Genomic DNA, 26,580 nt, shown 5'->3' on the forward strand with positions numbered 1-26,580 from the left:
CAAGTATTTCTACGACGTATCGTCATGACTGGCATAAAACAGGGCGACACGCTCTTTCTTGGGCTGGCAGCTCCTAAGAGCGATGCACGGTCCGGACGGCCGTCCTGCAGGGGCTGCAGGGCGCACACATGGCGGGGCGCACACCCAACGCTCGGGAAGGCCGGGCCGCTCATCCCACCCACTCTGGGCCTCGGCACGCACCTACGAGGGGCTCTGCCCTGCGGGGGTGGCCCGGACCTCCCGCGCCTCCGCAGCCGCCCCCTCGGCCTCGGGCGCTCCGTGCCGGCGGAACGCTGCGAGGGAGCGGCGGACGCGCCCGGAAGGCGGCCGGCAGCGGGCGGGGCGGGGCGGGATCCCCCAGCGGCGAGGCCGCGCTTCCGGCGGGCGGCCGTGACGGGCGGGCGGTGGCGGCGGCAGGTACCGGCACCGGCGGGGCGGCGTGGGGTGCCCGGGGAGCGCGGCCGGGCCCCGCCTGCAGCAGCGGGGCCCGGCGACCTGTCTTGGTGCTGCTGGGGCGGGGGAGCGGGCCGGCGGCTGGGGCTGAGGCTGGGGCTGAGGCTGAACGGGCCGGGGCTGGGCCCGGAGCCCCGAGCGCACCGCCCGGGTGTTGCCGGGCTCGCCCTGTGTGAGGGAGCGGCTCGGTTCGTCCGCGGTGCGCGCCTGGCGGGAAGAGCCGGGCCGGCCGCCCGCCGTGTCCTCGTCACCGCTGACCGGGGCAGGCGGTGCAGGTACCGCCGGAGCGGCGCCACCGGGGCTGCTGCTGGCTGCTCCCGACCTCGGCGGCTGCGGCGGGGCTGGCGCTGCGGCTGGCTGCCATTAATCCCTGTGCCCAGCAGCAGGGACTGGTACTTGTCCTGCCTTCAGGCAATTGCCGTGTACTAGGGGACCTTTGTTTTAACAGAGTAAATAGTAAGTCCGTGAGTCTCGTGAGCAACCTTGAGGTTCCCTCAGGGGTCTCCCAGGAGATGAGTCGAAGGGAACGGGAGAGAACAGATGTATTGTGGAGGGAGTGATGAGGAGGAGGGGGAGGAGGGCTGCAGCCCGCGCAGGGCTGTGTGTGCCTCGCTGCCTCTCTCACACGAGGCCGGGGTGGGTCCTGCACGGCACTGAGAGCAGCTTCTGTACTTTGTGCAGCAGCTCCGGAGAGGACCCTTGGAGAGTTCAGCACTTTTGCCCTCAGACCCTGCAGAGAACAAAGGGGAAGTTGACTCCTCGCTAGAGTGGATTTCCAGCGGGCACGGAGGTGGCCTTCAATAAACGGATTGAGGTGACTGGGGAAGGAATGCTGCTCAATTAAAAAGTTGTTGGAATAATGAAGGACCAAAGGCTTCCCTGAGCAATAGTGTGTCTGTCCTGAGTTTACTGGTCATGGTGAGCCAGGACAAGGTCTGGCTCTTGACCTCTACGTTCTTTCAGGGTAGTGCCAGGGTAGTGATGCTCTCGGTGGTATCATCAGTCTTGATGTGAGGGAAGACAAGGGGTGGGCTCTGTGGGTGAGTCTCGGTTCTGGACCTCATTCATGCACGTGAGTACCCTGAAGGTCTGCTGCTGAGTAACTGCTCCCTTTTCTTTCGACATGCTTATTTTTGACACTGTAGCAAAGTGCAGGGCCTTGATTGATGTGTATAGAAAAAGAGACATCTGTGCAAATAGGCTGAAACTGGGAGTTGTGGATGGCAACAGAGTCATAAAAATAATCCTGGAACCAGGACTATGTTGCATCTGACCATTGCTTGTTCATCTTGCATGGAAGAAGAGGTCACTTGGCTTCTGTAATTCTGTATTGTATGTAGAGTTCCAGGGTGTGGTAATACATGCATGGACATATTTTGAAGTGTAATTCACTTCTGAACTAATAGTACATCTCAAAGAAAAACAGGAAAAGGAAACTACCAAGCAGGTGTAGCTTAGAAATAAGTGATAGAAAAATAGTGAAATGAAATTGCAGAAAAAAATAGTTTTCATGAACAGCAGCCACCACGATTTCCTGGGTATAATGTGAATGGTCTTCCTTGGGTAAATTCTGGATGTTATATAAGGAATTTTCAGTTCAGAATTTCTGTGAATATTGTATGGTTTGAGTTCTCTCCTTTAGTGGAGTGTGCTGTTCTCCATCACATGTCTCTCTTATCTAGGAAAGTTAACTTTTATTACACAGCAAGTGTTCAGGTGTAGTGCAGTTGCAGAAAACATACTTAAATACTTGGAAAAAAAGGTAACAGTTGGGTCTTTAGAGCTTGGCAGTAAGTAAATGCTTCTGCTGCCATGTGTGATTCTTAAGGTTTTAAATCTTTGGCTACAACTTTTGCTTTTCAAAATCTAGGTATGTAATTTTTCTTATTATTTGCTATATGTAGTGTACCACTTACATCTTGTCATGACATTTATGTAAAACAGATGCAGTTTTTAAACGGAGTTAAATCTGTTGAAATGCTCTTTTATTGTTAAAAAAACATGAAATGATTTAACAAACACTTTACTCATTTTAACAGCTATATCACTATGATACATATGGACTTTCTGTTTAAAGACAGATCCTTAGGGATCATTTTTGAGTACACAGGAGTCTCATGCAGCTTCACTATTGGAAAGTGAAATGTATATCCTTATATGAAGATCCTCAGTTTGTGTTTTACATGATAACTCCAGTTCTCTCCTTCTCAGAGCCTAGTTCCCAAGCATTTAGAAGATTTCATGTCCTAAACTGCTGTATGGTTATCTGATGTGAGATCCTGTGCTTTTGCCTTTTGCATGTTGGGAAAGGGCTGGAGAAAAATCTTCAAAATCTCCTGGGGCTCTCTGGGTACTACAGTATGGTTCACAAGAAGGACCTGAAATCTAAGAGGTCTTCTGCTCTGGATCCTGCTTCCATTAACACCATGGAGCAGTAACCTACGGCCAAGGAATGGAGCTGGCTGTGAAAACTTCATGAAGGTATCTAGAGAGCCTTGTCTGTTTTTCCAAGGGGTGAGGCCAGAGCACTATCCACTGGGCTCTTTTTGTGGTGTGGATCCTACTAAAAAACAACTTCCTTCTTCCACATGGTGCCACACTAAGATAAATTTTATGCCTCAGGGGAAATCCCCCAGTGCTGTCTAATAACCTGCTCTTCTGTCTCTGGACAAGTGCTGCAAGTTGACTGTGACGCTGAGTGGTGAGTGTAGGGACAAGTGTAGAGACACTTGGTGACTTGCTGGCCCTATGGCAGTGCCATCACTGCTCTCTGGGAGGATTTGGTCTCCAGGTGTTTCAGGACTTGTCTTTGGGGAAGTGGTTCCTCCCAGGCATCCCCAAGAATCTCCCATGAAAGGCATCTCAGTGGGTGGCAGCAATGAAATGTGGGTCCTCTGTGCCCACTAGGGCTGGGAAGTCCCTGAGAGCTGTGAATGCTGAGAGGCTGTCCTGGGGAGCCATGGATGCTTCCTCAGCATAGAGCACTGGCTCTTGGGGCTGCTGAGCTCCTGTGGGAAATGCTTTAAGCTCGCTGAGTCATAGGAGTCAGTGCCTGCTGTTACCATAGAAATCGGATCAGCTGCTAGGGGTGGGGAGTCCTGGTCCCTGGCTCCACTGCTGCGTGGTTCCAGCATGAGCTCAAAGTGCTGGGGAACCTGATTTTTTGCTCCTTGTCCCGTTGATATCAGAGGAGGTCAGGCAGCTCTAGCAGCCCTGACCAGAGGGCAGGAAAATAATTTTGCTTGGATCTTTGCATGGCTGCAGTGGTGGGACCCTGTGTGTCTGATATGTTGTTTTGAAGACCTGCTGTCTGTATATGTCATGTCTTTTGTATTTAGGGAAGCATTGCATTTGATTAGCAATAGCTTTCAGTCCTTTGGGAGCCCTGGAGAGGTGAAAACTGATTGTAAACTGGTGAGTAGCAGATAAAGGAGGATAGGAAGTAAATTATAAGCTTGGAATGGTCCAAAGGGAGAGGAAAACCACTGAATATCCAATTTCCTGTGCTCTCAAAATGCATTCTCAAGCTTGGTGGCAAGTATAGATCTGAGCATGGATGTGACACCTTCCAGAGCTCAATCTCTCACAGGTTTTGTCCTCTGTGCTCAGTCTGAGTAACTGTTTCATTGTTTCCTCTGCATAAATATACACATTCAAGCTCCAGGGATGGAAGATGCAAAACATCGTCCCCCTCTCCATTCTGCTAAAGGAAATAGCTTTACTGTGAATATACTTTTCACACTAAGGTGTTGTGCCTCCTCAGATCATCTTTGAACCCTTTGCTCTCCTTATAAAGCAAAGTAAGCGCAAGCATTGCTGTGAAACAGTGCTGCAGAGACTCTTGCTGATGCAAGGTGTCACTTGATTTTTCTACACTTCCTCTTGGCTTGCTGCCTGCTGACCACTGAATTACTGTCCACGTGGTCAGTGTGAGCAGTCCAGATCTACATAGTTGTCCTTTTTAATGTTTCCTTGCTTACTTCCAGGAGACTGAATTCAGAGGATAACAGCAGCTTCTTAAGGATTGTCCTTAAGAGTTGGTACTCTTAGGGGACGTCCTGTATGCTGTGCTAGCTCAATCCCAGCTTTAATGTATCTTCTACTTCAGATGAGAGTGAGAAACATTTGCAAACAACCGCAAACGCACTGAGCTGTCTGTTTCTCGGACCCTCTTAATTCTTTGGTCTGCTTATTGCATGCTTGGTGAAAAATACTCATTCAGGCAGTATGGCTTTAAATGAAAGAAGTGATTCCTTGCTTCTAGCTATTATGTAGGAGAAAGGATTTACTGGGTGATGCTGAAAGGAGATGAGGATTCTATGTGTATTGTTCTCCCTGTTTTACTAGCTCCGCCTAAAAAATTCCTGTTATAAGGAGCTGTTCACTTCTCTGTTCAGATCGCAGCACACTGAAGCACGCACTTCAGTGTTGTTGAGAGCTCTGGTTCTCCATTATGGGGAGAAGGAGGGGGGTGATTCTTGGGAAAGCTTCCAGTACCGGGCCAACTGTGGAAACAGCCGGGCTTTGTGCCAGCCCTTCGGAGGGAGGGGGAGCTCAGAGCCATACAGGGAGTGTATCAGGCAGGGGCTGGTGTAGCCTGTCGCCTTCTGCAGAGTCCTGGTGCTGCTTCTGTTTCAGGAGAGAAAAACTGTTCTGCCTAGAGCTGTGGTCAAGCAGAGATTCCTTGAGAGGGTTGGTACAGCTCTTGATGGCTTTTGATAGCAATTGGCATGAAAGAATCTGATATGTTGTGCCTCTGGCGAGGAGGAGGAGGAGGAGTTCCTGCTTGTATTAAGGGGGAGGGGACACAATCTCTGGATAAGTAAGAATGAGGGAGTATTGGGGGGAAATCGGTGAGAAGAGGAAGTGTCTCTGTGGGGAGGTAGATTTGTGATCTCTGTGTCTCACCTAACAGTCTCTGCAGTCCGTGTTTAGACACAGCGAAATAAACTGCGGTGTTTGGGGACCATGGCTGCAGACCCGCTCACGGATCTTCAGGATGACCTGAACTTGGATGATACCAACCAGTCCCTCAGCCAGCTCAAACTGGCCCCCTCCATAGATGATAAGAACTGGCCATCAGATGAAATCCCTGCTTTTCCCAAATCAGGTAAGTTTCCTGCTTGTTTGGGATCTGGGTTTTGGCCAAAAAGCAGTTGTTTGTCTTGCAGCATTGTGGTCTTATCTACATAAACAGAGAGCCCCAGCTCCATTTAAAAGCTTTATAGATGCATTAAACTTGCACCACACCCAAGTGAATCAGCCTCAGTATTGAACAGCACTAAAAAGTGCAGAGCCAGCTGCTGTAAATATGCTCTTCTCAGTCCTGTGCCTGGCTGCATTTTGGTGCTGACAGAATAGATGTGCTGTAAATCTTTGAGTATGCTCCATTATGGTCTCTTGCAGGAAAGTTTGGCCTTCTGGACTGGAATGGTCTCAAACTTCCATCTGGGAGGTGGGGCTGGAGGTCTGAGTTGTTGCTCTGAAATCCTGTGCTGTGAACTATGAACAGAGAGGTCAGGAAAATTAGCTCAAGGATAAATAGTATGACCATCCATCAAGGGACTATGTTAAGATCCTCCTTTCCCTAAAAAGCCATGACCGTGTCCTTGGGTTTTGTCTTTGTGAATATTTGTGACATATTTGAACATTCGTTTGAGGGAGTGTACATTCTGAGGGACACATATGGATCTCATAGGACTGAGAGGACTCTTCTGAAGTCATTGCTCAGAATTCCATGTCCACTCAGAATTTCAAAAGTGGGTTTTCAAGGTGTATAGTTGCATACATTAGTCCCATGTAGAAGTGCCATTTTTTCTTATACTTCAGTCTTTCTGTACTCTCCAATGTGCTCCAGATCCCTTCTTCTGATTGCTTGTTTCTTGTACTTTGTTCAGATGACTCCAAAGGCTCCCCTGAGCCTGTCACTCACCTGCAGTGGGATCATCCCTACTATGATATTGCCAGGCACCACATTGTGGAAGTAGCAGGTAGGAACCTTCCTGTTTTCTCCTTTGATGTCTTTGCAGCTGGGCTGAGGAAGGACTTTTCTAATAGGGCTCTGGGGACATCTGTTGTTTGCCAAGACCAAGTGGCAATGACAAGTGGCACAGAAAGAAGACCAACCTTCTTGAATGTTTGTGATATGTGTAATTTTCCATTGACTTCAGCTAAACTTGGGTTGCTTCTTGGCTCTTGCTGACTTGATTATATTATTGTCAGGACTCAGTTGATTTTGCTGAATTGTTTTAGATATGGCTCTTTACTACATCCTAAACACAAAAGTGGTTTTTGCTTGATAATGCCACAGAAGTTATGTAGTTAAGCAATACAGCTATAAGGTCCTCAGCTGACTGAGTAATCCACAGTAGGTGGAATCACTTGTATCTGAATGGCCAGAGCTTGCATCCTGTTCAGAAATAACATGTACAGAAATCTGAAGTAGGGGGAATAGGCCTGTGTTCCACTGCAAGGAAAGACCTGATCATTCAGGGTCACAAGCATTTGGATTTTCCTTGTGTTTTCTTGTCCATATTATTTTATTTATGCTAACCCTTGGTGATATACTGCTGGGACCTCTATGAGAAAGAGTTTTGGAGGATTCTTTAGGTGGCTGTGGTGAGCCTGAGTGAAGGGTAAGGCCAGTTTGTCTTGTATTCCTTGTTTTTTTTAAAAAGAAGCACTTCTACAACTTGTTGTGACTTGATTCATACTTCCTGCTTGACTATAGCCACCTCCTACCCCTCCTGCTGCCACCTCCTACCCCTCCTACTGCCATCTCTCTGTAACTTGGTCCCTGCCCCACATGTGAATTGTCAAGGAAGCAGAGGCACAAGCTGGAGTCCTCCTGATTCAGGGTTGTTCTGCAGCAGAGTTTGACCACAACGAAAAGAGTCTCTGGCACTTACTTTGGTAAGAGTTGTCTTGATATCATTCTTTTCTAGGCAGTTTTCTCAAATGAGCTTTCTTTTTCCTGATCTCTCATGTTCCATCTTTTGTGGAACGAAATTATAATGGCAGACTCAAAACCTTGTTGTTTATTGTTTTCCTGTTCAGTTTGACAAGCCAGGTGTTTGACATTTGGGCTGTTATGCCTTATAGGTTTGCCAGAAGTGTTTTCATTTGCAAATGTTTTGCTAAGCTTCTTTTCCATGGGGCTGGAGTTTCAGGACTGCCAGTTATAGAGGTCTGCACCCTGGTCTCTGCTGCTGGAACTGGAAAGGGACAGATGTGTGGGCTCCACCATTTCAGTAGTAATAGCCAGAATATTTGGAATGTGAATGGCACAGGTATTTGAGGACTGTGGGAAAGGGTGAGTTAAACGATAACAGTTGTTGCTTTAGGCTAAGTTTCAGACAAAGTGCTTAGCAGAGTTTAGATCAGAGACATTGATATGACTGGAATGTCAGCCCAAACCAAGGATATACTTTGTCTGCTGCCTCCTGGGATAAACACCACTCTTTCTGAGGTATTTCTGTTCCAAGGTAACATGACTTTTTCTTTGACAAGCTCTCTGAATGGAGTATGGCTCCAGTGGAGGTGTGTGTCAGTGGCTGTTGGAACGGAGCCATTTGGCCATTTGACACAGTCTAGGGTAGCAAATGAAGAATTAGCCAGCTTCCTGAAAAGCTTCCGGGGTGGGATGATGGCTGACTGGGAGCTGTGCCTGCATTCTGAACTCTTCCCCGTTGTGGTTTAAATTTGTATTCCTAGTGAGCTCCGTGTCCCTGCAGTGTCTCTGTATAGTGCAGAAACAGCTCAGAGAAGCTTCTGTTCTTGCCTCTTGCGGGCCAGTTTTCACGGGTAGCTGATGTGTCTGGAAGCACGTGATGGATCCACACATGGCATGTGCTGTGATGCCTTTCTTGGCACTGGAAGAACTTAGAGCACAGCTCCAGATAGAGGATTTGCTGCCATGTACCATGTAGGTTTGAGACTTGCTGGTTTCTCATCTCCTGAAAGGAGAATTTAGGAAGTGGATCAAAGGGATCTGACTTGTAATCTTGGTTCTGGGGAAGCTGATAATTTTTTTTTGGTCAGTAATTGAGAATTTTAACTGTTCAGAGTATCGGACAGGGTAGTCTTCTCTGGATTGTTGTTGGAGGCAATCAATCTGGGACAGTCTGGAAAAATCCCATTAGAGGTAGCCAGGAGAATAAAAATCTCACTGGAGGATTAATATGAAACTGTTCAGATGTGTCTCTGCTGACAAATTGTGTTTGTCAGCAGCTCCAGGTGCAATGAACACTGGCTATGCTGAGCCTGAACCAAAATTACCCTAGATCTCTTGTAAATATTAGCAAATGGCAGCAGATCAAGGATAGTTTTGTCCACTCTGTTGATTCATTAGCTTTCTGTCCCATGTCCTGCCCTGTTCTGCAGTTCAGAGCAGAAAGTTTGTGGCTAACTCTGTTCCTGCCTGCCCTGAAATATGTTCTGTGATGATGGTGCTATTTTGAGACAAAAGCAGAAGGCTGGTTCCCATCCTCAGGCTGAACTTCATGATCCCAGTGTTATCCTGTGTGGTCAGAAAGTAATTGCATCTTGCTAGATGTGTGCATTGAGTTAATAACTTAATAAAAGCCCAGTTTTGATGTTAAAAAGTTAGCACACTCATTTTCTAGCTGGCCTTAATTCAGTCCAAGGCGTGCTTCATTTGAAATGTCTGGTTATCTGACCTAAGAGGAGAAAGTACTGAAAAACTTTATGCAGAATTTGTTCAGAAAATAAGTTTTTGGGGTTTGTTTCTCACTTAAAAATAGTGCAGTGGTTTCATGGAGACTCTCCTTTGTGCCCTATTGCTCCTGTCTCTTCTGGGGACTAGGATCTTGTGGGAAGAGGCTGTCCATGGGAAAGGAGCAGGCATGTCACTGCTGTCCCATGTGGTGGTGTGTTGCACAAAGATGACAGCAAAAGGCATCCGGGCCACAGTCCTGAGGGAGTTCTCAGAACTGGATATTGTTAGGAATCACAATATTTTGGTTTAAGGAAACATTCTTTTCGTTCTGGGACTTGATGCTTTTCTGAAGGAAGATGTTGGTGTTGTGCTGTTCCTTTCAGATCTGCCTTAAAGTGTGTGTTTATGGAGTGTTTTACACAGGCTCTGGAGAGGTCTCTGTGTGGTTTCGTTCTTCTTCATTCTGAGTGCCTCTTTTTGTGAGCGCTGTAGCAGTGAAATTCCTCTTTACATGTGGCCTGAAGCTGAAAGAGAGGAGGCTTGATTTCATTGCACAGTCCACTTGTTTTTTTCCCTTGCTCATGTCACATAGAATTTGGAGGAAACACAAGCTCCTGGTTGAGAGCTGTTAAGGAACTATCCCAAGTTTCTGTTATGTTGAGAGTTTCTGTGTTCTCCTGCCAGTTCTTACATGGCAAAGGTGCTGCTTCCATCCTCTTGGGGGTTGAGGCAGATGTGACATAGTCTTGGCCTTGAATTTTAGCAGAAGCTGAATTACAAAACTGAGGCAGGTAGTTAATAATAGTCTAAAGCAGGTTTCTGGAAATGGCAGTTCATACTGGAAACCTATGGCTGTGTGGGAAGAGCAGAGCTCTTGTCAGCTCTGGCAAGGTGTTCCATCCTCATTCTGCTGCCAAGTCTGAAATACTGGTCTCTTCTTTGTGGTCAATATGCAAAACTATGGCTATGAGGTTCATCAGCATTCCCATTTTACACAATAATTGCCTTGCTTTCTTTTGGGATAAGAAAACAGAGGCCTAACATATATTGGCATATGAATTCCTCACTGCCGTGGAGGGTAGAAGATAGTGTATCATGGATCAGGAAAGTGGCTGTCACTATATACTCCAGCTATGTAATCCCTGCCCAGTGATTTCAAAACTTTGTTGAAGCTCAAAGCATGTTTCTGCTAGTTTGTGTGGGAAATCTGCTGCCTCACACCATTAATTGTCAATCTGTGGGGCTGCCTTCGCAGAAAAGCTGTGATGCCAATACGTGTGAGACCTGTAACTGAAGTGGGAAAACAAGGTGGAGAGCTGTGAGTGTACCTTCTTTTGTGTTACTGGATTGAAGCTGCAATTCCAGCAGTAAATCTATTTTCATTGGTGAATCTGGTTCCAGACCTACCCAACAAACATGACTGCAGGTGCCAAAGCTGTAACTGGTGCTGATGATTTGCTGTAGGTGTTGGTGATTGACATGGAGAGGTAACATCAATCTTGGAGCACCAGTAGCTGTTGTTTCTCTAAGCAGGCAAAGGTAGAAGTGGCAGACAAAACTTGTGTTGAAGATGTTTTGCAGGGTGTCTTTGGTGGCTAATGGACTCAGCAAAGGGTAACAAGGGTACCTTTCAGGCATGGTACATTGTTACTGGCTCCATCAGCACAGACTGCCTGCATTTCTGCTGCTTTTGGATGTAGTTTCCAGCTTTTAACTGTTTTGTTTGTTCATTTCTTTAAGAATATTTTGTATGATAAAAAATATTAATTGCCTCTATAGAATTGAGTCTATAGACTCAAAGCAAGCCCAGCTTGTGCACCATATTTTGATATGCAAGGTCAAGGGAAGGAAGAGTATCTAAGGAGTTTTAAGTTTATAAGGGAATGGAGAATTTCTTCCTAGAGCTCTGCTCTGCAAAGGCTTCTGTCTTGATAGGCCCATGTGAGTCTGCTGAGTATATAGCTGTGAGAGTGATGGAAAGGGGCTAGGTGTGATAATAAATGCCTTCATAAACTATAGGAACCTTTTTAAAATTCTAATTGGCTGTTCAGTTTTTTTACTCAGAATCTACTAATCATGAAAAAAAGTTATGGGTGTGGGATGTGTTATTCATATGGTATGATGCCATTCTCTGTACACTTCTGAAGTTGTTCAGAGGACTTCAGAATTAATTGCAATTAACCCTTTTAAAAGTGGTTTACAGCAGTTACCATTTTGTTGGCAGAGGAAGTCTAACAGTAAGGGCAAGAAATTTGATTATACAGAGTTAGTTGCAAATTCAAAAAGAAGATTTGGGAATCAAGGCTTGCTGTTATTGCCTCTAATTGTTAGATAAGGCTGCTTTTTGCAGAGGAGCATGGGGGGAAGATGAAATGGAAGGAGGTTGAATCCTGCAAGACAGCAGCTAAATGCGTCCCGGTGGCAATCTGGCTAGGCTCTCAGACTTTAACCTCATGATTACTTCCTGGGAAAGGATGCAAAGCTTGGCTTGCTATAACTTTTTTTCTGTTCCTCCAGACCAGGGTGCACTTGATGGGGCCCAACCAGGTAGGTAGATTTTTTGTGGCGCTAACATTTGGTTCTGTAGATCATGGTATTCCTTTAGCATGACCATGGCCTGTAGCTGGACTGTCTCAGGGGAGCCCAAACTTTGCTCAGCCTTAGGCTGCACTGGCAATTTTTCAGGAATCCAAAGACTGCGCAAAATTGTTGTCTGAGGGCTGCACCTCTGCCTCAGACACAGCAGAATCATCTGAGCCAAATTTGGTGTGTGGGCTTTACTTTGGGCACTTCGGGGCTCATGGGTCTCAATGTAAATCCTGTTCCTGTCCTGTCATGGTGGTGGCCTGCTTGGACCAGTTCAGTTTGAACTCCAGTTCATCCTGTTATCGTATGTGGTTTGGAAGTTCATTCTAGGATTGCTTCCTATTCTTTCACATGATCTACTGCTGCGCTCACGTGCTAAGCAGCTGGCACTTAAACTGGATTCTCCATCTGAAAGCAACTGTTATCTATTTCTTCTCCATTTGGCTGCAGAGATGTTGTGTTCTGGTAACTTGTGTGCCCAAAGCTGGGCTTGAGTTCCCTGGGCTTGCTGAGCATTTGTTAATACTCTCCGGACTTCAGTCCTAAGTCTCAGTAATTTGGCTGCTGGGGCTTTCATGCTTCTCAATGTACATGAAAACTTCTATTGGTGTGAAATTCTTACTGCTAAGACCTTCACACAATCCATAGAAATGCTAATTCTCATTTCCTTGTTATGTGGAGTCTTCTTCCCCTTTTTCTGTGCTCTCAGACATCCTCCCATACTGCATTCTTTAATATGACCCTCTAGTATATTTTTGTATCAGTTACAGCTAAATTCACTTCATAAGGCTTTCTGATTCTGGCAGTGTTTGGATATTGGGAATATCAAGGTGGATGAAATAATGTATTAAAATGCTTCTGCTTTGAACTCCCTACCTTCTTTTCCTTCAGGGCTAAATCCACTTGGGAATTCAATAGGCAACTAAAATGTACTATGCTTAAACATTTCCCAGCTGTGCCACAAGCTTAGTGCAGCTAATTGAAATGAAATTACATTTGACAGGTTTTTACTCACAGTGGCTCTGATTAAACATGCTAAGCTTTGTGAAACTTGTGTAGTAATATTCCAGTGTTCTGTAGTGGTGCTCTTTCCTTGGCCCTCAAGTCTGTTAACTTTGCTGTTTTAGCAGTAGCACTAGCTTTTGGTGGCAAGTTTTATCCATCTGCATTGTCCAAGTATCAAAGTATTAGGATATTCCCATATGAATCTTTCAACAAGAGAGGCACCTAACTGAGGTGACCTGGTGAAGGTAGGAATGAGCAGTCTCTAGACTGCAGCTAGGCTGCCTCAAATCATGACATAAATGCTACAGGATGTATTTCAGGATATGAAATGAATATATTTCTATTTACCTAGAAATAATAAATAACAGGATTTGCATGCCAAGGATGTATTTTCCATGTGCAGATTTGTGTATTTTTTGGCTGTGCAGATTCATTAATTGCCCTATCTTGGGACATTATTGCTGTCTTGATGTGAATTTCTGCTGTGATGCATTTGTATTGCTGCAGGTTTTAATCTGAAACATTTGCCTCAGTATTTTAATTTCAGCCCTTTTAGAAGTTTAGCCTTGCACTCATGGCTTGGACACACAGCAGTGATTTTCCTTGCCCCTGTCTTAGAAGTGCCCTGGAAATGCTGCTTTTTGAAAGAGAAGAAAAATGCAGTTCAGGCCTTAAAAGTGCCATAAAAATATTCAGGAGCTTATGTCAATCAGTGCTACAACTGCATGTCTCTTTAGATGAGCAGCTGTCTTGTCTGGCTTTAGATATTGGCTACTGTCTTGCTCTTTGTTGTTAAAAGCAAAATAATCTGAATCACATCCTTCAGGGAGGTAGTTTAATTCCAGTGTACTTGAAAATATTTTTTAAGTTGGGGTGTTCTTTGAGTACTGATGGTATATAATTTGTTATTCGTTTGTTGTTCGCTATTGAGCATTCCTCATCTGGGAGAGGTAGGAGGCAGGCTGAGAAGCCAAGTGTTTACTTCATGATCTGTAGTTGTGTTCAGTGGAAACTTCAGCTATTTGCAATTGCAAACAAGGGGTGAAAACCTAGATACATAAGATAAATGCTGCCAACAGGAACGCAAATAGTACAAGGGATGGAGCATCTGTGAAAGATCAAACCTGATAAGAATCTGTTCTGTAGGAGGCAGAGGGGCCACCTGAAGGTAGTTTCCTCCAACAAGAAAGTATGGAATGGGCTTTATGTTCTTGTTTATAAATTGGAGCAACTGATTGTTCAGCTTTGATGCTGAATTTTTGATTTTGTCATGTCTGGAGCAAGGAGACTGATCAGATATATGTCAGGTGGAAACAAGATTGGCAGTTGATCATTTTGAAAATCTCTGTGTTGACAGGCTGAGTTCATTGTGATGAAACTGGAACAAAACCCAGAACTCAGAAAAGGGCATGCTGGTTCCTTTCTAGGTCTCATGCATAAATTCATTCTGATTTGGAAGGCAAAACAGGCCACTCCTTTTTCAGTCATTCAGGGCACTGTAGATTATCTTTTGATGTACTTGGCCTTGGAAATTGTCCAGGAGAAACATGCCATCTCCCCTTTGGAAGAGTCATGGATTGTCTGTTTATTCTTTACCAGCGATCCCAGACTATGTAAGGAACAAGACTGTAGACTTTGCATAGGCCTTGCTGTAGGCTTTTATGTAATTTCAGGGAAAGCTATTTAAGGTATGTTGTTCTGGAATTGTGGCTTGTCAGGTCTGATAATCAGTGCCCAGAAGCCTGAGCTGAGCGTATGGCCACCCACAGCATGGCACAAACATGGTACTGCACTGCACACCACAGAGGTCTGTGTGTGTGATTAAACTTGAAGTCTGCATCTGGCCCTCAGACCATCCACTCTGGTGTGAAATGCAGCCTCAGTTAACTGAAGATATCATCTGTTCTGAATTTAGCATAGAGCTACGTATGATCTGCAAAGATCTGTTGTCTTTCTGATCGTTCTCTTTCATGAGTATAAAACTCAACCGATTCTCAAGTGCTGCATCCTCTTGGTGCTTTATACAGGCCTTTGTCCTTCAGATAGAGACATATGAGTTGCTCAAGACCAATGGGAAGGATCACAATATGCCATGTTTCTTGCCCAGGACTTTGTAACCTGCACTTAGTCTTTTAGACAACTAATTTACATTAGACCTGTCCCTAAAGCTCACAGTGAGCTACCAAGAAACTCTGGAGTAGGCACAGAGTGGGCTGCCATGGGATATGCAGTGTAATGTTGGTCTTGTGCCCTGGCTGTGGCTGTACCTGGTTGTTCCAGACGAGCCTTGCATCACTCTCCTAGTCCTGCATTCCGGGTTGTGCGCCCTCCCCCTGCCCGTATCTCCGCATGTGTGTGTCAGTGTGATGGCCTGTGCCGCCCCTCTGCTGGCCCGTTCCTAGTGCTGCCTCAGTGTCCTTAGCTTTGGTGCAACTTCTGCCTTGTGTGCATCACTAAGTTCTGTGTTGTCTGGTGACTTGAAAATGGGACTTGCAAGGTGAAAATAAAAATGAGCAAAGTAGCAAGAGAATCTGTTCTGGCAAGATGGGGGCAAAAAGGGGCCAGGGGCATCTTAATGTCATTGCTGGTGTGTATGAATTCTATGGCTGCCATTTGCAGCACCAAGTGGTCCTCTGGTACTAACAGGCAGCATTCCCAGAAATATCAGTTTTGCTGTTCCGAGACCCCAGCTGCTGCGTGGCAAGTGTAGCCAAGTGACAGTTGAGCGCCAGAGCCTGTGCAAAGCTGAGAAAATGGCTGCATGAATATTGTAAATCAATGCTGGGAAAAGGATATATTTCAAGAGGAATGATGTATTGCAGGTCAGTCCTGCATAAGTAGTGATCCTTGCTGCTTTTCTGTGCTGTGGTCTGTGTGAGATGCTTTACCATATGGGAGTAAGGAGGGTATTGTTGACTATAGCCTCAACAGCCCCATTCACTGTTGCACTCTCTGCTTGAGAGTGCTTATTCAGGTTTCAGAGCAGGGTGAGTAGCTAAAAAGGTAGGAAGACTTTTACCCTTAATACTAAAGGAACCATTTCATCTCCAATGCTGCAAAAAAGAAGTCATCTTTGTGGAAATGGATTGGGTGTTGTGTCTGGGAGAGAATCAGACTTTTCCTCAAACTCTGTATGTCAGCAGGATTTGTGACCTGGTTCTCACTTATGCAAATCTCTCTATTCCCCAGCATGTCTGCTATGCTTGGCCATGCGTGTCTGCTTGGGCTTTGTTCATGGGGCTGAGATCTCTGCTGGCAGAAGTCCACTGATGGTTGAAGACTTGCTTTGGGGAAAACTTGGCTTGTTGTCTCTGAAGCCTCAAGTGGTGCCTGGGAGTGTCCTCCATGACATGACGGTGCTTTATGGGTTATTCGGCTCCAGTGTGATGGGGACTGTTTTCTGCATGGCTTTTACAAAGAATGCTTTGTCGTGCTGCACTTTGCAGCTCCTTCTGTCTCAGGCTGGAAAAATCTCTCTGTGGATGGAAAATCTAGGAAGCGGTGAAGAGCTTATTCTACAATCCTTCTGGAGAATCCAGCAGCCCTACTTGGCCCATCTGTAGAAGAGACTTTATTTGGAAAGATGAGAAATTATCTGGAACTCATCCAGAAGAGTTTTTATCTGGAACTGCTCTTTTTCTAGGAATTTCTTGGTTTCCAGGGTATGAAATGGCCTGTGTTCTGTGTGCAGAACTAAACTCCAGGTGAAGCAAAAAACAGATGCACCAGACTATTAGAAGTTAGTCTGGGACTATGTGCAGGATGGAAGGAGTTGTTTTGCCAGTGAAGGGCAGTTTTCCCTGTACCCCCCTGGACATGTGTGTATCAGGAGCAATGCCCAGGCACAGCTTTGCAGGATTAATGCTCTGAGCACTCTGCTCTGTACTTGCCTCCATCCCTATGTGCCCAGAGGCATTCTGGTTTCCAGTCCTTCATCTCCTTTCAGGGCTGGAGCAGGGAATCTGTTCTTGATTCTCATTGTTGACTTGCCAGGCCCTTGGCATTCAGGTTTCTGCTTCCACACTAGGCCCATGATAACTGCTTAAAACCAGATTTAGCTTTGCTGGCAGCTGTGCCTTGTTATGGTGGTTTCTCATTCTTTCTTTACCCCTTGCTGCCAATACCACAATGAAGTCCTTACCTCCCTGTAATCTCTTGCATTTTATCTGCAGGTGATGACAAATATGGAAGAAAAGTCATTTTGTTCAGTGCTTGCCGGATGCCACCAAGTCATCAACTAGATCACATGAAACTGCTGGGGTAAGTAGAATCTTAGTAGGCTGATGTTAATTTCTTAAATCTGACCTAATTCTCAGCTACTGGATTCCTGGGAACAGATCCATCTGCAGTAGCTTCTTTAGCTGGACATGTCATCCCAAGTGCTTACCTCCATTGCTGGAGTTGCAAATCCTCTGTTATGGCACACAAAAATAGTCCCAAGGGGAGGAATAGGCTCTCTGTTAGCAGAGCACAAATTGAGTTCATCAGTTCTTTCTTCTCAGGTACCTGAAATTCACACTGGACCAGTATGTGGAGAGTGACTACACTCTGGTGTACCTGCACCATGGCCTGACCAGTGAGAACAAGCCATCCCTGAGCTGGTTGCGGGATGCCTACAGGGAATTTGATCGCAAGTGAGTAAAGCTGCAGCAAGCAAGGAAGTCCTGTGCTGTTCTCTAGCCTAACATAGAGAATCTTCCCCATCCCTCCTGTGTAGCTTGGTGATCATAATTTACTGTCACTTATTCCTCTGCTTGAGGAGGTGGATTGTTGTTTAACACAGACTGAAACATAGGTTAAACAGCTTCTTCTGTAGTTACATGCTTTAGGCCAACAGGCAAGCAGCAAACCCAGGACCTGGTGCAAGTGTGTCAGCCCCACAGTATAATTGTAGTTCCTGAGGAGGCTACTCACTGATTTTAGATGAAAATTGGAATACAGGGTAGCATGCCCTTAGGCTGCTGAGTGGCCTGACACAGATACAGAGCATGGGAGAGCAGAGGCCATGGGTGCTGGGGTGTGGTGAGGCTCAGTGCAAAAGGCATGAAGCAACCAGAGTGCCCTAATCTTGTGGAAAGGTTGGTTCCTCTGCTTAAAGTGCAGCTTGTCATTACTGGGCTTCTCTTGACAGATACAAGAAGAACATCAAAGCCTTGTATATCGTGCACCCAACCATGTTCATCAAGACCCTGCTGATACTCTTCAAGCCTCTGATCAGGTACGAAGGAAATACTGTTGGAGGCTCACCTGCATGTTCACATTGCAGGGGAACAATGGGGCCTTCTCAGAGGGGCACAAGCTGAGCCCAGGCTGCCAAGCCTATCCTGGAGTCTCTCACCTTTTTCTGTCTCCTCCCACTTCTGAGCTCAGAAATACTCACACACCAGAAATACCTACAGAGTAGGTATTTAGGAACCTACAGAGTTTGCAGCTCTGTGCTACTCCTTTTCTCTCCAGCCAGGTAGAAGTAAAAAGTTGCAGGCTCTGTAACTCAAATATTTAATTTATTGTGATACTGAAATAATAACTCCATGAAATAATTGGGAGTAAAATCTTCTCAAGCCTACTGCTGAACAAAGAAAGGAGAAATCCACCATTTGAGGGAGCTTGCTAGGGCTTCTAATGTACCTTGGAAAGTCTTTGCATCTCCTGTTAAAATAGATGGAGTGGGAGGGCGATGTGGGTGACATCTCTGCTGCTCAGCCATACCTACCCTTTGCCCCACTGATGTTTCTTGCAGCCCTCTGCACTCCTTTTCTGTAAGAATTCAGTTCTGTTACTGGATTTCCCAATTCCTCACATATCTACCTTTCTCTTGTTTTTCAGCTTTAAATTTGGACGAAAGATTTTTTATGTGAATTACCTTAGTGAGCTGGAGGAGTATGTGAAGCTGGAACAGTTGGGGATCCCAAGCCAAGTGCTAAAGTGAGAATACTGTCTGTCTCCCCCCCTGCTTAGGGTTCTGTGAGAGGGGACCTTTTGGGCAAGGGAAGGAAGAGATTGTTCCACTCAGGTTTTGCAGGGTGTGCTGACAAGTTGCCTTCAAGACTGGTTTCTCTCTGTAGTCCTTCCTGTGTGTCCTTGGCCCCAGTCCTCAGTTCTGTCTTTGAGTTAAAAATCCTCCTGCAATGAGACACCAATCCTGCATCTCCCACTCACCCTCTGGGGACTTCTTGCAAGATGCTGACCTTGACACTGACCTGGAGCTCGTGGTGTGCATCTGCTGTTGTCTGGTCACCTGCTTAGCTCATTCTGCACTGCTCAGCTTGTCTTTGGGGCTTCCCAAAGTTCCCATAATCTCAGCCCTACCAGATTGCTTCCTTGTCCCACATCCACATATACATCTGTCTCATCACAATGCTGTCCTGGCCTCCTGCCCATGCTGTTACTCAGCTACTCCACCTTTTGATTACAGATAGATACTCCTTTTCTCCCTGCTTTTTTTTTTTTTTTTTTTTTTTGGCAAGGAGATGTTTGTTCTTGTGCTCCAAAGCTGCCTGTGGTGGTTTGCATAGGTGTAATTGACCGTACCAGCCTGGTGTTGCTACCAGTGGGTGTGCAGTGCTGGGTTCATGCACTTTCTGGGAGGTGGAGTGCCTTTTTACTAGTCTGTGTTTTGCTGCAGGTATGATGAATACCTGAGATCCCTGCAGAAACCTTTGCAAGTGCCCCAGAAGCCAACACCCCCACGCCCACCGCTGCCAAACCAGCAGTTTGGAGTCTCCCTACAGCAGTGAGTATTTCTGGACTGTGTTGCTTTTGCCCTGACTTGCTTGGTGTGAAGTCACTGTGTTTGTTACTGAACAACAGCAGAAAATGGCTGCGAAATTTCTTGCAGTTCAGACTTCCTACAAAACTTCAATCATTTTCCTGAGGAACTTTGTGCTCATGTCCAGATCCTGACTAAGTAATTTCAGTTCCACCCTCTTGATCCCTGGGTTAGATTATTTTTCCAACTTAGGGTCACTAAGGGAGGAGCAAAATAAGAGCCATGGGGACGGCTTTACGGCACTGGAAACTTTCTCTTGAGCAAAAGATGTCTGTAAGAGGCTGACAGGGTTCTCTTTAGGACTATGCTGCTTTGAGCAGCACTGCAGATTTGTTTCCTAGTTGGTTTTGAAATCATAAATTCTATTTTAAAAGCACCTCTATTCAGCCTTGTAGTGAACCCCACTCCCCATTCCTGCACAGTGATAAAGGCAAACAGACACTGGCAAGGGCTGGTGATACCGAGTAATTGTTGAAGGTATTTTTAACTGAGCGTGGTTTTGCCTCTCTGGGGAATGAGGAGGAGCCAGTACTGTGTAGCTAGACACATCCTCTGAGGCAGTCTGGGAACACATTCCCCAGCTTCAGTGCAACATTTCCAGATGGTGTTTGCTGTGGTGCCGTGCTGCCTGAGCTTGTTAGCAGCCTGGGAGGGGTCAAAAGCTCCCAGCTATCGAGTGGTCTGGGCAGTCAAATGTGAGGGTGGCAGGGAGCACCTTGGTGTCATGAGGTTTTGCCTGAGGGCCATTTTGTTGATAAATCTTCTGTCACAGGAATGTGGTGGCCAAATTTATTTTTTCTCATGTGTCAGCCTATTTCTGCCCTTGCTCCTATGGGGAAGGAAAAAGGAAGTGTAACCCTTTTCACCTGATTCATAACTAGCATCCTTGCCTTCTGGGAAACCCTTTGCCCTGGCATATACAGAGATTTTTAAAGAGGATGGAAAAATGTTCCTGTGGTCTAGTAATGAACTCATAGTTGCTCCAGTGAATGATGTAACATGATGGGTGAAGAGGATAGAAGGCTGGAATAATGGCTGAGCCAGGGATGGGGATAGCAAGATCATATGTAGTACGGCTTGTGTGGGTAAATTCAAGAGTTGGAGGCTGCATGTAAGGCAGGACCAGTCCTGTGTACCAGTTGTGTGTAACCTGTTGTTTCTTGGTGCAGTCTCAGAGAGAAGAGCCCTGACCAGTCTCCTGTTCCTCTGGTGGTCAGAGACACCATTGCTCACTTGCGGGAGCATGGTAAGTGTTTGGGGAAGCTGCAGTCTCAGATCAGTGACCTCTGTTCTGTCCAAGCTCCCATCAAGACTGTGTTAAGATAAAGAAGAACAGCAGTTTAGAGTAGGGTGTAAAGCCTGAACTAGGTGAGTTAGCCTTTAAGTGAGATTGTGGAGGGTTTAGGAGACCCCCTTCTTTCAGGATTCCACGTTCCTACTTGTGTAAAAGTATCCAAATGCCCCTTGTATCCTTTGTCAGATAGTGGAAGCAGAAAAAATTGTTGCACTCTAAAAAAGGGACTTGTTGATATCTGTCTGAATGCCCCACAGCATGGATTTATAATTGCAAAGGCCAGCATTTTCAGAGACTCTCACATGGCTGATTGTTTTCTTCTCCATCTGCTGTCACTTCACAGCTCTTAATACAGAGGGGATTTTCCGGAGATCAGCAAATACACAGGTTGTCAGAGAGGTCCAGCAAAAATACAATATGGGTAAGTGCCCAAACACATCAGAGCCCCTCTCATTCCCTAATTACTACTGTGCAACTGCAGCTGTGTAGGAACTAGTCCATCTTGGATCCTCTCCTTTGATAGGTCTGCAGGTGAGGGCTCATCTTGGGGTATGACCTGAATTGCAAGGGAGAAGTGTTTGGTACTTCTGCTGTGTGGAAAGCATATTCCTTCCCACTTGTATTCCCTTAACTATTCTCTTTTTTTCCTGAAAGTTTCCCTGTTTCTTGGGGTGAGATACACCATCTTATTCTGGTTATACTGAAGGGACTTAAGATGACCAGGATGGAACTTAGTCATGTTTGATTTGATGACTTCTAAAGATGTAATGCTGGATTCAGCACTGGTTTGTATATGATTTTGGGACATATTTTCCCACTTTGCTAGAAGATGTGGTACTTTGGGATTCTGTGTTTTTTAAAATACCTCTTCCTTAGTTTTGGGCTCTGACCATCATGTCCTGCCCTTTGTCTGGAGGAGGTGCTGCTTTGCCCAGTGAGCACTGAGTCTCTGCTCTACTTTCTCAGGTGTGCCTGTAGATTTCCAGGAGTATGAAGATGTCCACCTCCCTGCTGTGATTCTCAAGACCTTCTTGAGGGAGCTACCTGAGCCCCTCCTTACTTTTGGCCTCTACAGCCATGTTGTCAGCTTCCAGAGTGAGTTGTAACAAGTGCTACTCCCTGAAAGTTTCACTGGCTAAGGGCAAAGATGTCTTTGTGGAGACATGCATGGGATAACTTGTGACTGCCAGCAGGGCCTTCATCAGGACGGGTGCTGAGAATTGTCCTGTCTCTCTTGATTTTTAGGTGTGGAGGAGATGAAACGTGTGGATGTTGTTCGCAAAACGCTCCAGGATTTGCCAGAAGAAAACTACCAAGTGCTCCGTTTGCTGACAGCCTTTCTGGTGCAGGTGGGCACCAGCCTAAGCATTTACTTGTCACAACGCTGAGAGGCACAGGCAGCCTAAAGGTGCAGGCACACAGCCTGTGTGGTCTATACCAGGGAGACTGGAAGCTCCCCAGGCTGGAGATAGAACTACAAAGTAGCTGAGTAGAAGAGGGGTCTCAGATTTTCTTTGCAGTACTTCCTGCTGCCAAGAAAGCCACTGCAAGGCCATTCAAGCAAGAGGGCAGATCATGAGTGGTGATTTGGACTTGTAGAGATATTATCTGCCAGTGCTCTTGATCCTGTTGTTATGATATAGCTTGGTCAGCTTTTCTCCCCTTATTTTCTCTGTCTCTGGCTTTGGGGAGGGTAGGCAGCTGCTGTGCTATTCTGTAGGATTCACAGTCATCTCTTTCCTTCCCACATAGGTCTCTGCTCACAGCGACAGAAACAAGATGACAAACACCAACCTGGCAGTTGTGTTTGGCCCAAATCTGCTCTGGGCCAAAGATGTGGCCATCACTCTAAAAGCCATCAATCCCATTAATACCTTTACCAAATTCCTGTTGGACCACCAGAAGGAGCTGTTTGAGGCTGCAGAGGCCTGAACCCAGGCCAGCCCACACCTGCACACTGTGCCCACCTTCCCTTCTTTGTCTTGGAGCTGTGACCAAGCTGTCTCCAGTACAAAGACCATTGATCTTCTGGGTGATGAGCAGAGTGAGGGCTGTGGAGATGATGGTGAAAGTGTGCAAGTAAGTGAGCAGGAGACCTGCAGCTCTGGATGGGCAGGGGAGCTGGTCTCCCAGCTGCTGAGACTGGAGTCCTAACCCACCTGCGCAGCTTCTCCGGGGCTCATCACCACTCTTCTGCCCTATCAGATGACCTGCCTTCCTTTCCTCCTTCCCTTATGTGCAGTTGTTCTGCCCTCCTGGTCCCTTCTTCAGCACAGATCTTTTTGTTCAAGCTCCCAATAGCCCCAGCTCACCCCTCCTTGCCTCTGCTGGGCTGTTTGGGCTAGGGCAGGGTTGCTGGGTTTTGTGATGGAGACATTCTTACTGTGAGTGCCATTTCTCAGCACTGAGCATGCATTCTGCCTTTCCCCAGGGGCACCTAAAGCAGGGAAGGGAGCAGCAGCCCGTGTGCTTCAGGTAGCAGCGTGTCCTGCACTTGCAACCACCATCCCTAGACCCCCTGCTTTTGGCAGGCAGGTGAAGGACAGGCTCATGGCAATGTGCTGTTGTTGTCTGTCAGACTCCAAAACAATGAAGCTGAGTTTAGCCCAAGCCCAGTCCCTCTGGTGTCACCCACTCCAGGTACTATTCAGTGTTTGCTGGACTGTAGTGGGTGACTTGCCTCCTGTAGTTATCCAGCTCAGGTGTGTTTGTCCTTCCAGCAGCACTTCCAGCCTGACTGGGAAGGGTCATGCCAAGCTTGGCTGTGCATGCAGGCTAGCTGTGACCCTTTGACCACTGGTGAGTCTGAATGTCAGGAGCAAGTGCCCTGGTGGCACTGAGCTGCTGAACACCATGAAGATTCCCATCTGTCCTGGCAGCAGTAGGCCTCTTCTGGCACATGTATCTGTGCTAACTGGCACAGACTGCCTTGACTAGTTTTTACTTTTTGAGCATAACTTTTCCCCAGCACAGTGTAACAGAGAGCATGGCCTTGAGGGAAGGTCTGGGGACTGGGGCTGTCCTTCACCATGGAGTGCAGCAGGCCTGGATTACAAATTTCTGACCAGGTGCTGAGCACTCGTGCCAAAGCTGTGAGGGAGCAGCTATTCCATGCCAAGGGCTTTTGCTGTGTCTCCTCCTGGGTTCATACCTTCCACCCTGCCATCTGGTCAGGTGCATGCTGTATGCCCTGGGCACAGCTGGAAAGGTCATGTTCTCTGCAAGGCAGGCTCAGAGTGGGGTGGTCCTGGCACCTCCCTGGAGCAGCTGCGGTACTGTCACAGCATCTCTTTTGGGTTTGGGTTGCCTCATTCCCATTACCTGAGCTAAAAGAGATCCTTCTCCTCAGCCTGGGTCTTTCAGAGTTAAAGGAGGGAGCTTCTAGCCTTACTTCACTGGTGTGATTTATCTTTGTATCGTGTGCCTGGGCCAGACCTCCTTGCTGCATCTGGCCTCAGGGACAAATCTTTTGGACCAAGCAGAACTGTTTTTTTAAAGCTACTGGATTCTAAAGAGAATTTGCTTTTTCATAATATTTTAGCCTGCCTTTAAACACTGACCAGGGGTCAGTGCCCCTGGCATAGTCAAAGTAAATGGCATCTGCTGCAGGAATTAAGGAGATTGCTCTTTTTGCTAAACTCTGGAATGGGGATGGGTGCAAACATAGGCAGCTCTGCAAGGCAGTGCAGGTCCAGCCAGCTGCCTTGGAGGAGGCACACCAACATGTGGGTGGGAGCAGTGAACAAGTAAGTAAACATTACTAAGGCTGGAGCAAGAGAGGTTCAAAGACAGGACTGGATCTGATCCTTTCTAGATACCGGGAGACTTTGCCCTGTGGAGGTTACCAGGCTGCTGACTTCTTCAAGCCTCCCTCTTCCAAGAGTAGGAGCATTCCCTGTTTGGCCAGGATATGAATTGCTTCATCCTGAACAATTCACAGCAGTAACTAAGTAAATGTTTTGGAGGGAGAGCTAATCTGCTCCTAATTCATTTGTGATCTCTTCTAGAGTGAGTTAGCAGGGCAGATGTGCTGTGCAGGAGTAATCTGGGGTGGACTAGTGTGGAGAGAGGTGTACTTCCCCCAGTGTTTAAGGGGCAAGGCCGTGGAGGCTGAGGGAGCCTAGTGCAGCTCCTTTTTTCCTGCAGGCATCCTGTCCTGTGCAGCCTTTGGTAGGGGGAGAAGGGGACTTAGTGCTCTGACTGTATCTGCAGCTGACACTGGCTTCACCTTCATCTCTGTGGAGGAAAGGCAAGCCCACTGAACTTCTGGGACAAACACCCAAGCTCGGCAGCCTGGAATGCAAGTGCCTGTGTGCATGAGGCCTGGCCCTGTGCACTCTCTAGGGAAGTGGCATGTTCTGGCCTTGCAGAGCAGCAAGGACTGTTCCCTGCCCAGTAGCTAGAGGAGCAGTGCTGGAGTAGCTCCTGTCCGGGGGTAAAGTGGGGAATACTGCAAGTGTCTGAGTTATGGCTGGACTTTGGCGGTTTATTTTAGGGTGTTTTTTGGGATTTGGGTTGGTTTTTTTTTTAGTGAATTCTTGAAATGACATTTCCTTTTTAGCAAAATAGAGGCTAGTTCATCCCCTGCTGGCAGGGATAAAAGCCTGTTCCAGTTCAGTGCTTGCAGAGAGTGTTCAGGGAACTACTACTGCTCATGGTAGGAAAGTGCTTGCAAATCCTGGAAGGGACCCACTGTAAATATCCCCTTTCCTCTGCTGCTCCTTGTGCTGGAGCTGCTGAGAGCCCTGGAGCAGGCATAGTAACCAGGGTTGCTTTTGCAGTCTTTTCTCCTGAATGCCTTGTATTGAAATATTCCTCCAGTGATCTGAGCGAAGAACTGGCCCGGGCCTGCCTGCAGCCTGTGTCAGGTGGGTGGTGACCAGAGCCTGCTCCTGCCAAGGCCATGAGGTTAAATTCCCTTCTCACATGGGCAGGGTGCTGGCTAGGCAGGGCTTCTCTGCCTTGTATAGGTCAGGGTGGTATACAATTAAGGTGCTGGTCTGTGTCGATTTTCTCCTGCTATAGAGCTGCCCAAGGGTCTCTTTCCTGGCTTACCTTTCAGGTTAGCTATTAGCCATTTATTCCTGTGGGGGTACTTGTTCTGCATCAACCTCCTGCTTTTTAGCATCTAGAACATTCCCCTCTGCTAAACCTCCTGCTGTCTTAATGGCCTCTGATCACTCCCTGGCCCAAGCTGTGAACTGACACCAGAGCTTCTGGGCAGTGCAGGGGGTTGGGGGCCATCCAGATGCCTTGTGTGCTAACATGAGAGAGCTGAGGGCCAGTTTGGTCCCAGTTTCCTTTTTTTATGCACAGGGGCTCCTGTGCAAAAACTTCTGCTTTGCTTTTGTTGCTGGTGTTCCCTGCCTTCTTTGTTAATGTTCATCAGGTGCACGCCTGGATTTTCACAGTTCACACTGTTTATTTTCTTTTAATCTGCACCAATCTTGTATTTCACAGTTTGCACTTTTTGTATTTCAATAAAAATCAAAATGTAATCTCAGATCCAGACATGTTCGTCAAGTGGCAGCAGCAGTGACACATCTACAAGAAACAAGTAAGGCTGTCTATGCTGCCAACCACAATCATGCTGCAAGGAAGGAAAGAAAGTATGAAATGCCCCCTGTGTGAGTAACTCTGAAGAAATATTAGGCTGCAGGAGCCTTGGACTGGAAACAGATTTAAAACAAAAATGAAGTAGTGTAGATTTGGTTCTTCTGAAGAGGGATGTTATTCCACATTACCATCTTCCTGTCATGATGAGCAGTCTGCCTAGGATTTCCAAGGGTGCCAAGC

At 46.7% G+C, this 26,580-nt stretch overlaps 1 protein-coding gene across 5 annotated transcripts; it reads left to right on the forward strand.

The window, feature by feature from the left end:
- Nucleotides 1-394: 394 nt before the first annotated feature.
- On the forward strand, nt 395-26,289 carry ARHGAP1 (Rho GTPase activating protein 1). 5 transcript variants are annotated; one of them, XM_058806686.1, is made up of 14 exons: nt 395-417; nt 1,135-1,267; nt 5,369-5,563; nt 6,351-6,443; nt 16,894-16,981; nt 17,224-17,355; nt 17,853-17,939; nt 18,548-18,646; nt 19,347-19,454; nt 20,660-20,736; nt 21,128-21,205; nt 21,751-21,879; nt 22,030-22,133; nt 22,537-26,289. In XM_058806686.1, the coding sequence occupies exons 3-14, from the start codon at nt 5,422-5,424 to the stop codon at nt 22,714-22,716; spliced, it is 1,317 nt and encodes a 438-aa protein (XP_058662669.1). In that variant the 5' UTR covers nt 395-417; nt 1,135-1,267; nt 5,369-5,421; the 3' UTR covers nt 22,717-26,289. The 5 variants fall into 5 exon arrangements, with proteins under 5 accessions (XP_058662669.1, XP_058662672.1, XP_058662668.1 ...); XM_058806689.1 differs by lacking the exon at nt 395-417 and adding an exon at nt 668-728 and having other exon boundaries at nt 5,378-5,563; XM_058806685.1 differs by lacking the exon at nt 395-417 and adding an exon at nt 2,764-2,934.
- Nucleotides 26,290-26,580: the final 291 nt, after the last annotated feature.

Source organism: Ammospiza caudacuta, chromosome 6 (assembly GCF_027887145.1).
Source record: "Ammospiza caudacuta isolate bAmmCau1 chromosome 6, bAmmCau1.pri, whole genome shotgun sequence".
NCBI lineage: Eukaryota > Metazoa > Chordata > Aves > Passeriformes > Passerellidae > Ammospiza > Ammospiza caudacuta.

What these genes read in the sequence shown, in the direction of transcription:
- ARHGAP1 (XM_058806686.1), top strand. Translation starts at nt 5,422, where the DNA reads ATGGCTGCAGACCCGCTCACGGATCTTCAGGATGACCTGAACTTGGAT. An exon ending in CCACATTGTGGAAGTAGCAG is followed by an intron (nt 6,444 to 16,893) that starts GTAGGAACCTTC and finishes TTTTATCTGCAG; the next exon opens with GTGATGACAAATATGGAAGA. An exon ending in GATCACATGAAACTGCTGGG is followed by an intron (nt 16,982 to 17,223) that starts GTAAGTAGAATC and finishes CTTTCTTCTCAG; the next exon opens with GTACCTGAAATTCACACTGG.